The 16,126-nt window shown below is 46.3% G+C and overlaps 1 protein-coding gene across 1 annotated transcript in view; it reads right to left on the reverse strand.

Moving 5' to 3' along the window:
• COL22A1 (collagen type XXII alpha 1 chain) overlaps positions 1-16,126 on the reverse strand; it is a 268,070-nt gene that overhangs the window by 186,012 nt on the left and 65,932 nt on the right. The window contains exons 9-11 of the mRNA XM_058564983.1: positions 12,608-12,652; positions 10,042-10,104; positions 5,845-5,883 (exon numbers count right to left, since the gene is read on the reverse strand). Coding sequence (XP_058420966.1) covers positions 5,845-5,883; positions 10,042-10,104; positions 12,608-12,652 — 147 coding nt within the window. The remainder of the gene's footprint in view (positions 1-5,844; positions 5,884-10,041; positions 10,105-12,607; positions 12,653-16,126) is intronic.

Genomic DNA, 16,126 nt, shown 5'->3' on the forward strand with positions numbered 1-16,126 from the left:
GACTTTCAGCCACTACCATGTTCTGCCATCTGGACCCACCAGCCATCACATAATTCAGTATTCAACAAATTCCCCCCGCTGGGAGAAAGGACGCTTCCCTCCAAAATCACATTGCTTTTGGATTTCATGCAAAATGTAGTTTAAAGGGATTTTCATTATATTAAGATCTAGTCTTTGGTTAAATGCTACCAATATTTTAGCACCATGAAGAGCAATTAACAAGACATATAAAATATCCCAAATCCTACTACTCCAACGTGTCGGCAATTTTGACCGCAGACATGTCTTTTCATGTGTGAGGATGTATGGCTTCCTAGTCTGCCGTTTTTTTTTGCACCATGTTGCACGCACACCTCCATATTATAAGGTCTTCCTAATCCTCACTTACATCTACCTGGTTGAGGTAATGCAATTTTCCATTAGATGGATCCCATTTTTTGTGAAGTTGTAGTCGTTAAGAGTACTTATAAAGAACAATGTCAGCTCGGGGTCATTTCATTTCTGTATTTGGTTTTCCCTTCATATGAATTGTGGTTGTGATGATTGTCTAGAAATTGGTTTCATTTTCTAAGCACCCCCCCAGCAGCACATCGAGTAGCCTAGGAAAGCCTCAAATACTTTGCTGATGTGACCGTTGTCCGTTCCTCCCTCCCAAGCACCCTGTGGCCCCGCCAGGGTCTCCTGATAGTGTTGTCACCCTCTGTGTGTGTAACAGCGTGAAGGGTAGAGATGGCACAGCCTGACTGGCTTAAGGACCAGTAAGAAGAACCACACTCTTAAAAGACGACCGCGTGACTGGAATTGTCACGCTTGTCTCCTCCGCTGTATTGGTGAACGAGCCCCTGGAGGGGCCCACTCAGGTTTAGACTCTGCAAACCCACCACTCTCTCCCACATCCTGGGTTCTGGAATGCTATAATTGAAAAGACACATATGTCGCTTGTTTATAAACTTTAGAGTAGCCTCTAGCAGACGAAGGAAAGGAATAAAGACACGGGACAGATTTTTATGTGCACCTACCAAGTGCCACGGACTAAGCCAGTAATTTCACAGGCATTATCAACCTCCTATAATCTCCCAGCAGCCCTAGGGGTAGGCACCAACAGCCCCACTTTACAGATGAGGAAGCTGAGGCTCAGAGAGACACTTAGCAAAGATCACACAGCCACTGCAGAGCTGGGATCCAAACCAGGTCTGCCCAGCTCCCCAAACCTGCTTTCTTTCCATCACCTGAACCCACGTTTGAGCATAAAACCAAGGCTCCTCTACCCTCCCTCTTCCCAGATGAAGATTTCTAAGGAAAAGAGGACAACCCCAGAACGGCAGAGATGTCCCCACCATCAATCACATAGGTAGGAGGCCTGCAGAGGAAAACTGGAGCCAATGCTCTGGCTTCCAGACACCAGAGGGTGCCGTGGGTCCAGGAAGGAGGGACCACGCAGCAGCTCCGTGGGGTTCCTCCGCTGAAGGCTCTGGTCCCCCAGAGCAGAAGGACCCTCAGGATGCAGAAAAAGGAAGCTCACTGGACACTGCACATTTTGGCCTTGTTTTTATTTCTAAATCTTTTCTACCCGTGGGGCTCATGGTCCAGTTGATTCTGCAGACAACATCTCCATGCAATATGGGCTGAGATGTGGCCCAGCCAAAGAAAACCTTACATCAGTGTCCTCACTGTGCCTATTAATTTTCTCAACATGGAAGAACCAAGGGCAGGAGGGGCACAGAGGTCATCACTCCCTTCCTGCTCTCCCTGACCCCCTGAATTGCTCCAAACCAACCCAGAGCAGTGGCTAAACCCCTCATCATCATCACCACCAAGACAGCATTGAAAATTATGAGAGAAGAACAAGAACAGCAGCATCACAGTTATTGAGTGTCGCTGTGCCAGGTGATGTGTCACACCCTTGTTGTATAGTTTCTCCTTTAGTCCTCCCAGCAACCCCATATGTAGGAACCATTATGATCCCCTCTCCTCTCTTTCGCAGAAAAGGAGACCGAGGCTCAGAGTAGCCCAAGGACAGGCACACAGTTAACATGAGGTGGAGCCGGAATTGGAAGCTGGGTCTGCTCGACTGCAGAGTCCATTCTCCACTGAGTCAAGCTGGCCCTTGGTCCTGGATGACAGAGGTCTGCCTTCCACTCATCCATTCACCCATTGACAAACATTTACTTAATGCCAGCTGTCTCCCAAACCCTTTGAAGGAGGATCCATCCCTCCCTTTCTTTCCTGCAACGCCAACACCTGGGCATCCCCTAAAATGCTGCTTCCCCCTTTTACTTTGGCCTGATTTCATATAGACTAAAACATTGAGGGAGATTTACCCCAAGAACCCCGTGGTGAACATGGGGTGGAACAGGAACTAGAGAGGAGACTAGCTTCTAAAATGAAGGGCAGAGGCAGCCCAGGAGCACGGTACCACACAACGGAGGATGCTGAGGAGAGGCAGTGTCGGCCTGGGAGAGTCAGGAGGACAAGTTCTCCAGCAGTTTTCAGCTGAATGACCTTGGGCCAGTCACTCACCTTCTCTGAGCCTCACTTTCCTCAGCTGCTGGGAAGGGGGTAATTCAGTCAGCCCTCCAGCTTCCCTCCATCTTAGTAATAACCTGTGATCATGTTTCCTAGCTATCTTACTAACTGTGTGACCTTGGGCAGGTCACTTGACCTCTAAGCTATGTTCTCCTCATCTGTGAAATGGGCATAGCAGCACCTTCCCTGAGTGTTGTTTTAATGATGAGACATAAAGTACGGGACACACCTTGCATGGCGCCTGGCCCTTGTAGAAGCCAATGCATATTGTCACAGTGGTTAACGACAACACCAAAAATACAAAAAAAAAAATAGGCAGAATCAGAGTAATAAGGTTCCTAGACCTATCAGGCTCCAGTCCATCCAACCCACTGGTACTCTGCAATTGCTTCGGAGAGAATATTCAAGCAAAGAAGGCACTTTGTTAAGCCCTGTCCCGGTGCATTAGTTACAGTGGCCTTTTCCCCACTGTGGACTCTATTGATCCCTTGACCCTCCCTGGCCCCCTCATCCTTCTAGGGGAAGCAGAGACTCCAAGTTATGGAAGAGAACCCCAGGGGCTCAGGCTGGGGTGGGCTGATCTCCGAATCTCAGAGCTGCTGCCTGCAAGGGCCTTTATGCATCATCGCCTCCCATCACCTCATTTTTACAGATGAGGAAGCAGAAGCCCAGAGAGGGAGGTGACTCACCCCGAATCATAAAGCTAATATGTGGCAGAATCTAGACTCAGACTTTGCTAAAAATGCCCAACTGCAGGAGAACGTCACCAGAGGACAGAGCCGGAAGTGCCAGAGTTTGTTCAGCTGCCCGTCTCTCCCGCCAGCACTGAATATGTGAGGAGTCTCCCCGGCTGCAACTGTGACCTGGCAGCTTCCAGTCCTGAATGTGGTGCTGCAGGCAGGGCCTCGGGGCAGCAGGGAGGTGCCTCCTGGAGAGGCAGGAGAATAAGGCTGCTTGTCCTGAGCTCAACCAGAAGGGACGAGGCAGAGATGCGCCTGTTGCTCATGGGAGAAAGGTGGCCTGTCCGTTACTGCCTGGCGACACCAACACATGAGATGGACAACACGTCAGTCAGAGGACAGGCTGGTCCAGGAGTTGCATGTTGGTGTTGTCCAGCATCACCAAGACCGAGTGCCCTGACTTCAAGGGCTCCGGCAGCGCCAGTCCTGACAACGACCGAGGAACGTCTGGGTGTCCTGTTAACGCCCTGTGCTCTGGCTCTGTGCCCACAGGAACCGAGCAGGCCTGCAGCTATAGAAGCAGCTGCTGAATCTGAACACCTAATTTCTAGACACTGTGCTTTTAAACCACACGGAACCATGGAAGGTGGCCGCCATCAGCCCCCTTTCAGGTGTCAGGGGACCCAGACTCAAAACTGACGGCAGAGATGATGAGTGGCAGAGTCCACTGAACCGAGGCTGCCTGCGGCAAAGCTCACGTTACGCTGTGTGTCACGCTGCCTTTCTAGCTGCTTTGTATTCTTGTGGGGTAGCTATTGTGTGTGTGTGTGTGTGTGCCTGTGCTTTCAATAGGGGTAAAAGCAAAGAGGAGTTCCCTGTGGAATAAATGAAGACATCAAGATACAAGGGAGAATATAAATACTCTTAGAACTTTGTTACCCACAGACAGCCAGTAGTTAATGATGGGGGTTTGCCCTCAGAATATCTCTCTCTGCCCTCTATCTCTGTCTCTGTCTCTCTCTGTCTCTGTCTCTTTCTCTCTCTCACACACACATATGCAAACACACAACTGGGGTCATATTGTATACATATTTTGCAACGTGTTTTAAAAATTAACAAAATATTATCTTCATTTTCTAAGTCACTAACTATTTTTCTAAATGTGATTTTGTATTTCTGGATGCCATTGTATTATTTAGCCGTACACTGGCTTATTTTATCCTTTGCCCACTACACAGCATGATGGTTGTTTCTGGTCTTGCTTATAAATTACACCGAATGAAACCTGTGGGTATGTACTTGTGCGTATCCTTGACTTATCTCCTTAGAGTAAATCTCTAGACGTGAAAGGACTGAATAAAAGGGTACTTGCAGGGAGAGAATGGGCCGGCCACTGAATGCTCTGTTTCCACTGTAATTTAACATAGTGGCACCTGGTTTACATAATCAGCCCTATGCAAGGAGTTCATGCGAGCCTCCTCTGAGCAATGAGAACCCCCTGGGGTCCAACGGCCTGCATCCTGAGTCTACAAGTGCCTGGACTCTGGTGAAATAATCAACATAAATGTAGGCTATAAAGAGGCAGTCTGTGGCTGCCTCTTCTGGGAAATGGGAGATATATATATATTTTTTTTTTTGTGAGGAGGACCAGCCCTGAGCTAACATCCAATGCCAATCCTCCTCTTTTTTTGCTGAGGAAGACTGGCCCTGGGCTAACATCCATGCCCATCTTCCTCCACTTTATATGGGACGCCGCCACAGCATGGCTTAACAAGCGGTGCGTCAGTGCACGCCCGGGATCTGAACCGGCGAACCCCCGGGCCGCCGCCAAGGAACGTGCGCACTTAACCACTTGCGCCACTGGGCCGGCCCCGGGAGATATATTTTTAATAGCTGGTATGAGAGGAAAATGGCATTTTTAGTGATCCTCTGCTTTTTATTTCTCCCTATAGGCTAACACCTTAAGAAAGCCTTCCTCATCAGAAGGAATCCCTATGTACCAGGCTCTGTCTGCCTTGTGCATGTTATGACACAGGTAAAAGCAGGTGCAACATTCATATTTGGGGAGAACACTTATAGGCTCTGTCCCTCATCATCTCTCCTTTAAACTTCTGCAACAATCTCCCGACTATTTCCCAAATTCCTCTGGTCTCTCCTCTCTCACATCTATCAGCACCTGCTCTTCAAACATTCTCAGCCTGTCTGACCACGCACAGACCCTTCAGTGCCTTCCAACCACTACAAACCAGGCCTAAACACGTGGTTGACATTTAATGTCCTGCATGCGGGTCCTCAAGCCACTTCTGCAGCTCTGTACCCCTCTCCCTACGAGCACCATCTAAGCATTGTGAACCATCCACCTCCCAAGCCAACACTTTCCTCCACTTCCCCTACACAATGTGCACACGCTCTTTACCCTGCCTGGAAGTCTTGACCACTGTGTGTGCTCCAACCGCCCGAGTCAGGGAGGACACACACTGAGGCCGGCCACTCAGCCCAGGAGACCTCTTCCCTTCCACTCATATTCTTACCAGGCAGCACAACAGTAGCACACACACCTCCCAAATGCAGGTCCCCCCATCCTGTTCCCCAGCCACCCCGCAGCCTTGGAGGGGTGTGATAAAAGGGAGAGGCTTACCTTTTCACCCTTTTCTCCTTGGACAAAAGTCCCTCTGCCCTAGAAAAAGAAAGCAGAAGGTAAAGGTTTATGACAGAGCATCTCCCTGGCATGACATCTCACATGGCAGCAGCATCCTGGGATTTGAGATGGTCAGATGCTTTCTCATCAGCTCTGCCAAGGAACCTCTAAAAGAGATGATGACTATTATTTATGAGTGTTGATTCTCTTGACTATCATCTCATTTAATTTTGTCAATAATTCAATATTATGGTACTATTATTTTTTCTCACATTAGCTTCATTGAGATATAATCCATGTACTGTGTAATTCACCTATTTAAAGTGTATGATTCAATGGTTTTTAGTATATTTACAGACTTGTGCAACAATTGCCAAAATCGACTTCAGAACGTTTTCATCTCCTCGAAAAGAACTCCGTACCCATTAGTGGTCACTCTTCATTTCCCCCCACCCCCTGCCATAGGCAAACACTAGTCTATTTTCTGTCTCTATAGATTTGCCCACTCTGGACATTTTACATAAATGCAATCATACAATATGTGGGCTTTTATGACTGGTTTCATAGCCAGCGTTTTCTTAGCAAAGTGTTTTCAAGGTTCATCTGTGTTGTAGCATGTATCAACACTTCATTTTGCAGAATAAATGCCATAGATATAACACACATTTTATGTATAAATGATGGATAAATAAATCTTGGATAAATGATATCCATTCATTCATGATGGACATTTGGATTGTTTCTACGTTTTGGTTATTATGAATAACACTGCTATGAACATTTGTGCACAAGTTTTTGTATGAACATATGTTTTCATTTCTTTGGGGTACATACCTAGGAGTGGAATTGCTGAGTCATATCGTAATTCTATGTTTAACCTTTTAAAGACTGCCAGACTATTTTCCAAAGAAGCTGCACCATTTTACACAAGCAATGTGTGAGGCTTCCAATTTCTCCAAATTCCTACTTGTTCTAATCATTATTGAAAGTGAGGTATTGAAGTCTCTAACAATTGTTATTGAATTATCTATTTTTCCTTTCAATTCTGTCAGCTATTGCTTCTTGTATTTGGGGGCTCTCTCGTTAGGTGCACATATGTTTATAATTATAATAGATATTTTGAAGGATTGACACTTTTACCATTATAAATTGTCCCTCTTTATTTCTACTAATTGTTGCTTTTAAAGTCTATTTTGTCTGATGTTAGTATAGTCACTCCAATTTTTTATGTTTTCTATTTTCAGAATGTATATTTTCTGTCCTTGTACTTTCAACTTATTTGTATCTCTGATTCTAAAGTGTGTCTCTTGTAGACAGGGTATAACTGGATCCTCTTTTGACATCCAGTCTGAAAATCTCTGCTTTTTAATTGGTTTGTTTAGTACATTCACATGTAACATTATTACTGATATAGTTAAATTTACAGATGCCTTTTTACTTTCTGTTTTCTGTGTCTCCTGTCATTTGTTGGTCCTTCATTCCTCCTTTACTGCTCTTTTTTGCATGACATGAGTACTTTTTAGTGCAACATTTTAATCTCTTTTATGATATTTGCACTATATATTTTTGAGTTATTTTCTTAAAGGTTGCTCTTGGGTTTACCATATACATCTTACCTTATCAGGATCTACTCTAGATTTATACTAACTTAACTTCCAGTGAGGTTTAGAAACATACTCCTGTGCAGATCTATTCCCTCTTCTACCCCCATTTTTTGCTATTATTATTGCACATATTTGTTAAACACTCGATAATACGTTATCATATTTATTACTTTGAACTTGTCATCCCACTGCATTGTAGCCTCAATTATTTGATGATCAGTCAGCTGATAATCTTGTTGGAGTTTCCTTGTATGTTATGAGTCATTTTTTTCTCTTGTTGCTTTCAAAATTCTGTCCTTGTCTTTCAGCGTTTTCACTCTGATGTTTCTGAGAATGGATCTCTTTGTGTTTATCTTGATTGGAGTTTATGGAGCCTCTTGAACACGTGGAATACTACTTTTCACCAAATTTGGAATGTCTTAGCCATTATTTCTTTGAACACCTTTTCTGCTCCCTTCTCTCCTCTCTTTCTGGTTTTCCCATTATGTGCATATTAGTGCACTTTACGGGCCCCCACATTCTTCTGAGGATCTGTTCATTTTTCTTCATTATTTTTTCTCTCTGTTCTTCAGATTACATAATCTCTATTCATCAAGAATGCTGGCTCTTTCTTCAGCCAGTTCAAACCTACTGTCGAGCCTCTAGTGATTTTTTTATTTTTTCAGTGATTATAATTTTAATCTCCAGAATTTCAGTTTGGTTCTTTTTAACAATTTCTATCTCTTTATTTGCATTCTGTGTTTGATAAGATGTCATAATGCCTTCCTTTACTTCTTTAGGAATGGTTTTCTTTAGTTCTTTGAATATAGTTTTAATGACTATTTTGTAAGCTTTGTCTGATAAATCTAACATCTATGCCCTCTCACAGGTGGTTTCTGTTGCCTGCTTTTTCTCTTGCGCATAAGTAAGATGGTAGGCCCCACCTGACCGAGTTGATGTCAGGGTTAAATGAGCCTGAAATCTGTAAACATATAACACAGAGCCAGGCACACAGTAAGTGCTGTTAAATGTTAGCGGCTCTTCTTACTTCCATGTTATTTTGCACAGAGCAGGTGCTTCCTACGTACACATAGGAGGTAAGTACACACAGCACAGGGGAAAGGTGTAGCACAGCAAGTGAGCACAAGACTCAGGTTAAAACGGATGCAGGATCAAATTTGTCCTCTGCCACATCCAGGCTCCAAATCAGGGTCAAATCATTCAAGTCTGAAAATTCTTTGTCATTCCCATTAGAAAAGTGACAAGACTATGTTTAAAATGTTGTAATAAGGAGTAATGAGAGAACCCATGGGAAGCACCTGTGAGAAAGAGCAGATGGTACAGCTATGGCAATGAGCTGTTGGATGATGACAGTGTGGGGTAGTGAATGAATCGCATTTGCCAGGTTAATTTTTCAAGGGGAAAGGCTTTGTCTTATAGTTTGGAGTTTCCCCCTGAGCACTGAGAATCTAGAGGAACTAATTATAATGGCAAATAAAGACAACTGTCATTCATTGATGATCTACAACGGACCAGGCATTTTATAGACAAGTAGTTGTTATTTTCTTCATTTTGCTAATGGAGTAAATGAGCCTTTCAGAGAGGTTAAGGGACTTGCTCCAGATCACACAGCTAATAAAGACTACAGTCAAGGACAATAAGTGAGATCTGTCTGACACCAAACTTGTTCTGTTGATGCTACATAATGCCGTGTTAGAGGGTGAGGGGTCAGTGCTTCCACCATACCAAGTAATCACAACAGCAACAAAAGCATTTGCTATGCTTCCACACTGTTCTAAACCGTTTACACATGTTAACTCATTTATTCCTCATAATGCTACTGGACAGTTAATTTTATCATCCCCATTTTACAGATGAAGAAACTGAGGACAGAAAGGTTAAGTATCTTGGTAGAGCCAGGATTCGCTTCCCAGCCATTTGGCTCCTAAGACCTTGCTCTGCACCATGACTTCTTCATCTGTGTAATTCTTCACTGACCCACCCTCAACTGCATTCACTCATCAGCTGAAGGATGCATGAATACATTCATGCTAGGCCAGGCGTTGGGACACTGTGATGACATACCACAGACCAGGACATCAGGGAGTCTGCTGATGCTGGGACTGGGGTAGTGCCAGCGATATGGGAGCAGAGAGGTGGTGTGTGACCCAGACCTGGGGGTTGGGAAGATAGCCTGGAAAACCACACATGGTTGAGTTTGAATGATGAGACAACATGAAACAGGCAGAAAGGGGAGGTGAGGGGAAAATAGGGGGTGGACGGAGGGAAAAATTATTCTTGTTAGAGGAATGAGCTTGTGCAGTGGCCAGCGTGAGAAGTGGCCAGTTTGTGGAATCATAACTGCCGATTTGGGAGCACAGAATTCTGGGGGTGGGAGTGGGGGTGGGGAGGACAAACGACAGGGCTGCAGTGGCCAGCGGGGGCCACATCTGCAGGCCCCCTGTGCCCATGGAGAGGAGCTTGGACTTCATTCCGAGGGCAGGGATGGCCTGGCACCCACTAGGCATTCAGCCCATTCTAGTTGATGTGCATGCTTGGGGGAAAGCGCTGGGTCCCTCAAACCAGCCATGTAGAGAGGTGGCTTTTTACTCACCATGTCGCCTTTCTCTCCTTTGGGTCCAGGAGCTCCAACCAGACCAGTGGCTCCCATGTCTCCCTGAGGGTTTAAAACCAGAGATGAGCACTGGGTCAAGTCCTCCAACAGGGCTCCCCCACACAGGATGCCCATGGTTAACCTTGCCCCAATTCCCTAGAAGTGGCTGATTTTATCATTGCTAACTGCACCAAGAGGCCATGCTTCCCACCCACAGCAAGGGAGGAAGCATCTGAATAATTTCCCCAACCTCTTAATCCCAGGAACTAAGGACATCTTGAGAAAGTGAGTGGATGAAAGCATCGCACGCTTGTCTCTGGGAATGGCCTGGCCGCTGGTCCATGGCCAGGGCTGCAGAAGGGCAGTCAGAAGCCCCAGGTTCATGCCCAACATGAGAGCATCATTACTCTTTGGGCCTTGGGCTCCTCCTCTGTGAAATGGGCATGCTGTCATGAGCACATACAAGATTGAGAGCATGATGGTGGTTTGAAAATTGCCAGGGTCATTCAGGATTCCCTGATTATGCCATTTGAAAGACAAGTCTGTGCCCACAAGGGCCCTGGACCCTCACAATAGTCCATGAAGAGAGGGAGGGCAAGCGGAAGAGAAAACAGTGTCTGCAAGGGAAGAAAAGATTCACCAAGGGCCAGGTGTGGGACTGGAGCCCAGATCTCCTCCCAGCCCATGAGGCAACTCAAGACAGGCTTGGGTGCAGGACACAGGGGCCCTCAGTAAATCTCCTTGAATTTTCTTTTCTTTGAGTATGAAATTTCATCTCATACTCTACACTGTGAGAACATGTAGCTACTTTGTTTATGCTGTTCTTTGGCCTGTAATGCCCTTCCCTGCCTTCTTTGTCCTGGGCAGCTCCTATGCATCCTATTGGACTCATCTCAGCAGGGCCTCCCAAAGAAAGGCATCCTGAAGCCCTCCCCAGGTAGATTTAGGGCTTCTCCTCTCGGCCTTGGCTCTCCCCACATGACGTTCCATTCTTCTCTGTCCACTCCTCTCTCTTCCCACTGGGCACAGGGCTCTCTGTCATTCACTGTCAGGTTCCCACATCTAGAATGGGCGTTGGCTCCCAGGAGACACCAGTCCATGATGGCGAACACAACCTGAGCTATATCTAGGTAAATAGAGCCATTGGGAACACAGCTGCTTGCTCAGTGTCTTAACCATGGGTTAGGACAATTTGTCTGGTGATGCTAAAGGGCCAGGATAGCAAATCAGCTCTGGGGGAGCCAGGCCTGTCTCCAGGTGGCCATATCTGCTCCCTCCTTAGTATTCCTTCTCTCCCAGTGTCGGGGGTCAGGCTCCACTGCCCTCACAGCCCTGGATCTGTTCAACCACAGCACAGTAATTCCACAAACAACCACTGCTTCAGACAAACATTTTCTACTTATAGGTTCAAACTCTTAGACATCTTTTCTCTTTTCTTCCATCTGACAGCCGAGGAACTGAGGTTACAGCCCAGGGGTGCTCACTGAGGCAGAATCTCCTGCTCTCCTTCTCACACTGACCACCTGGCACCCTAAACTGCGGCTCTCAGCACTGGGGGAGGGGAGCTGAGGAGGCTGTGTGTGTGTGTGTGTGTGATGGGTTGTGTGTGTGTGATAGTGTGTATATGTGTGATAGAGTGTGTATGTGATGATGTGTGTGTGCCCATGCTCTTCATCCTAGCAGATTGGGGGCAGAGGGAAAAGGGAGAGAAAAGCGAGGGGGAGATGAAGGAGGTACATACAGAGGCAGGGAAGGAGGGAGAAGAGAAAGACTAAAGGGCACTTAGCATGTGCTCAAGAATAATGTGCTGAATAAATGCAAAAATAAGTAATGTAGGAGAGTGAGAGGAAGTGAGCGAAGTCATCTCTAGGCTTTTCCACCACCACACTCGGCCCCTCTTTCAAACACCAGACCAGGTAGTGGCCACTGGACGACGCCGACCTCTTCTACCCAGCATCTTTGTGGCCATGGGCAATTCACATCTACCTGAGTCTCAGCTTTCTGTCCAAAACCAGGATGCTAGAAGAGAGCCCTGTCCAGCTCTGTAAATGTTATATCCCTGGGGAATGATGGTGAGAGAAGAGGCTACCCATGACTGAAGAGGGAAGACCCCATGAGGAAACACCAGGCTTTGAGCAATTAGTGAGTTTGGAAAATTGTGCAAAAAGAATTTCATGCAATTTAAACAAAAAGAACACACAGTCTAAACAAATAGACTCTTCAAAGTCCAACCCCCAAAGTTTGTGGAATATAGAGGCCTGAAAGGATTGATGCAGAATTAGCTGACCACAGAGAGCTGAGCCTATTGGACTGAACAGGATCCGAGCCCAGGCTTGTGTAACCCAAATCTTTCTTGCTCAGATTTTTAGACTGAGAAATGGAGGTTCTGAGCAGTGAAGAGACTCAGAGTTCCGAACTTTGTGCCTCTTGCTCTGTCCTTCTATCTCAACAAGCTCAGAAGCAAAATCCTGCAGGACGGTAATCCAACACACCGCTTCTTTTCTTTCTTACGTGGAGAGCAAAGCCAAGGACTGCTTGAGCTCTAAGGGCACCTCTGCCAGCTCACCTTTGGGCCGGGGAGTCCCATGGGGCCATCGAAGCCCTTTTCACCCTAAAGGAAAAAAGACAGAAAGAAACAATTAAGGATCCATTTTGATTTTGCCCCTTCTCTCATCACTAGTTGGTTATCCACCCCACATGCTCATAAGCCAGTCTCTTGGTCAGCCACGTGCTGTCCAACAAGTTGGACAAGGGAACTGGTTTGCTGGAGCTGAGAGCCCTCGCTCTTGAACTGCAAACCTACATGGGAACTTTGATGTCGTCTCCAAATGCAGCCATAGGTGGAATAAAGATAGAAACCAACAAGATTTCTATCTTGTTGGCACCCTATGGCTATTTTCACCTAAATATGCCATCATTTCCATTAAAAAAAAATCAAGTCACCTGCTAATGGTTCATATAATCATTATTCACTAAAGTACAAAACAAGGTACAAATACAGTTACAAATTGTACAACTGTATGATACAATACAAATACGATACAATATGAAAAACTGTCCATAGGCTATTTCTAAGTGTAAACATTGTTCACTTTTAAAAATATGTGCTATTTGTGTAAAAGATCTTATTACTGGATTTAAAAATGTGATCTGTTAAATTGTGGATGCGTGTAAAGAACCATAGTAAAAACAAATGCAACATGATTCATACAATGGCATATGTGTAAATCTCATCGCATTAATGAAAAGTGACACTGTATCCATTTACATGTGTGCACCACCCATCACTAAAAACCAGGTACACTCCAGTCGCAGCTGTGTACTTAGCTACTTCAGGAATGTATTTTTTTGTGTGTGTGAGGAAGATCAGCCCTGAGCTAACATCTGTTGCCAATCCTCCTCTTCTTTTGCTGAGGAAGATTGGCCCTGAGCTAACATTCATGCCCATCTTCCTCTACTTTATATGGAACGCTGCCACAGCATGGCCTAACAAGCGGTGCGCCAGTGCGTGCCCGAGATCTGAACTCGCGAACCTCGGACCGCCGAAGCGGAGTGTGCACACTTAACCGCTTGCGCCACCGGGCAGCCCCAGGAACGTATTTTTTTTTAATGCATTCACACGAGTTCATTTACACATGCAAACGGAGGTCAACGATTTTGCATGTGTGTTTGATGTCATGTGGTGCCCACAGGAATCCCTGTACACATGATATGTACACACCAATCCATGATTGGTTCTAGAGAAGGAAATACGGACCCAAAAGGCATCATGTTGACCTAGGTGAATACTGGGAATGTTATGTAAACTAAATGGAAGATTTAAACCATCAGAAGCCAATTCTGCCTGTGGTCAGAGTTCTTCCTCCCAGGAGAGAACTCTCAGACTTTGTGGACCCTTTATGTTGCATTTTCTGTGTAATTGAAGATGGAGGAGGAAGGCAAAGTCTATTTAATGAGGCGGTTGTTGAGGCTCTTCCACACAATATCTTCTGGGGGAGAGGAGAAGAGGCCCCCTTCACACCGCCTGTGCTTGGGAGGTTCTTGAGCAGGCCTGGTGGTGAGCTCCTAGGGGTTGCTCAGGCCTCCAAGCTCCTGTGTGTCCCAGCCAGGTGGTAGACTTTTGAGGACCATGTCCTACGTGTCTTATAGCATCAGGACCCAGCACACAGTGGGTGCATAATGGTTATTGTCAAAAATAAGGGGTGATTGAGTGAATAAAGGAATGGGTTATTGGGTGATGCCACCCAGAGTCTGAAAATTAGTAAATTGATTGATAATCTTGAAGAGCAAGACCTTGTCTTGCTGGCAAGAAAGAGAGGGTGTGTTCCTTTATCCCTCTCTCTCATCTGTCTGTCCACCATCCATCCCTCCATCCTTCATACCTTGATCCACTTATCCATCAATTCAACCATTATTTAATAATGTCATGCTATATATCAGTAGCTGAAAATACAGACACATCAAGATTCAGTCTTTGCCATCTGGAACTTATGGAATTAAAGACAAGTAGATATTTTTAGTCCAATGTGATCATTGTTATGGTAGATGGAAGCACAGGGAGAGAAAACAGTCATAGGGTCTTGGAAATAGCAGATGCTGAATAAATAGTTATTGAATGGATGGATGGTGAATAATAGAAGGAAGGAGTTAAGGAGAGAAGGAATGAGGGAAGGAAGACAGGGGAGAGGGCAAAGGGAGGGAGGAAGGAAATCATACAGACAATAATGTGCTCAGAAAAGGATTCCTTGGGGATGTCTTAGAAGAAGAGAAGACATTAGCCAGATGAAGGAGGGGGAGTGGGGAAAGATGTTCCAGGCAGAAGGTGCTGCATATGCAAATGTCAGAAGACAAGAAAGATCATGACCCCCTCCAAGGAACCAGAATTTCCTGCTAGGCATAGAAATTGGGAGGGGAAAGTGGAGTGAGATGCCAGAAAGGCAACTGGGGACCCCCATGGGCCACGCAGGGTGGGAGTGGTCAGGGAGGGGATCCATAAGCCCCATCAAGGAGGTGAGTGGAGATCCAGGGGGCATTTGAGAGCTGGAGAGTAGGAAGACGGGAGAAAAGAGGGTGGGGGCCTGCTTGGCCCCAGACTTCCTTCCCCGGGGGTCTGCGCCCAGGACCACAGGAGCCTCGGTGGGACACATTCAGGGCACGGCCTGGCTCTGAGAAAAGCTATGGACTGGACAGGGCTAGTGCTGGCCACCCTCCCTGGCACAGTCTGTCTGTATGCACAGTGGCTGGTGATCAAACCTCACAAGGCCACTACCCTTCTCATTCAGGGCTCTTAATGGAAAAGGATTCAGAAGGATTTGGGTTTAGACAGCTGTTTTTGTTATTTCATTGACAGGCGAGAACCAGATCAACAGGTTGTCTACGGCCTGCCTAAGCCTGCCAGGGGGATGGAGGAGGAGCCTGCCCAGTGCTATGTGTGCACCCTCCTTGGCTCCCTCCCAACTTCTCACATTCCTAACCCTGCAGGTGGGCACTAGGCCCAAAGAGCCTTCACTTCACTTCTGCCCACAAAAAGCCTCAGCTCTCAGCATGACTGAGCCAGCCAGCTTAGCCCTCCAGCAAGTTGGGCCAGGGTTTGACAACCCCACTTCATGGAGAGTTCCCTGGGGACTCCCTGTCTCCCCAGGGTCTGGCTCTCTGGGTGGGAAGGAGGGAAGGAGTGAAGGACAGAGGAGAGGAAAGAAGGGAAGGAGGGGAGTCTGCCAAGACAGGCTTACTGAAAGAAAACTGTTAGGAAATTCTTAGTGTGTCCCTTCAACTGTGATTTCCTATCACTGTCTGTGTCTCCTTAGTCTCTCACAAAGTCTCTAAGCACCTCCTGTGTGCTGGTCCCAAGCTGGGAGGTACAGACACAGCAATGGAAGACCATAGGCTGGCGATCCAGGGCCGGGGGCTGTGGGTCCAGCAGAACTTCTCAGAGACATTCTCCAGCACAGTTCTACCTTTTGTCATCCTTGTGTATTTGTTTATTTCTGCTCAAACAATGAAAAACATTTTTTTCTTGTCCAAAGAGCCACTGGTCTGCAGAAAAGCAGAGCAGGTGAAGGCCTCAGGCACTCAATGAGACATT

Source organism: Diceros bicornis, chromosome 21 (genome assembly GCF_020826845.1).
Source record: "Diceros bicornis minor isolate mBicDic1 chromosome 21, mDicBic1.mat.cur, whole genome shotgun sequence".
Lineage (NCBI taxonomy): Eukaryota > Metazoa > Chordata > Mammalia > Perissodactyla > Rhinocerotidae > Diceros > Diceros bicornis.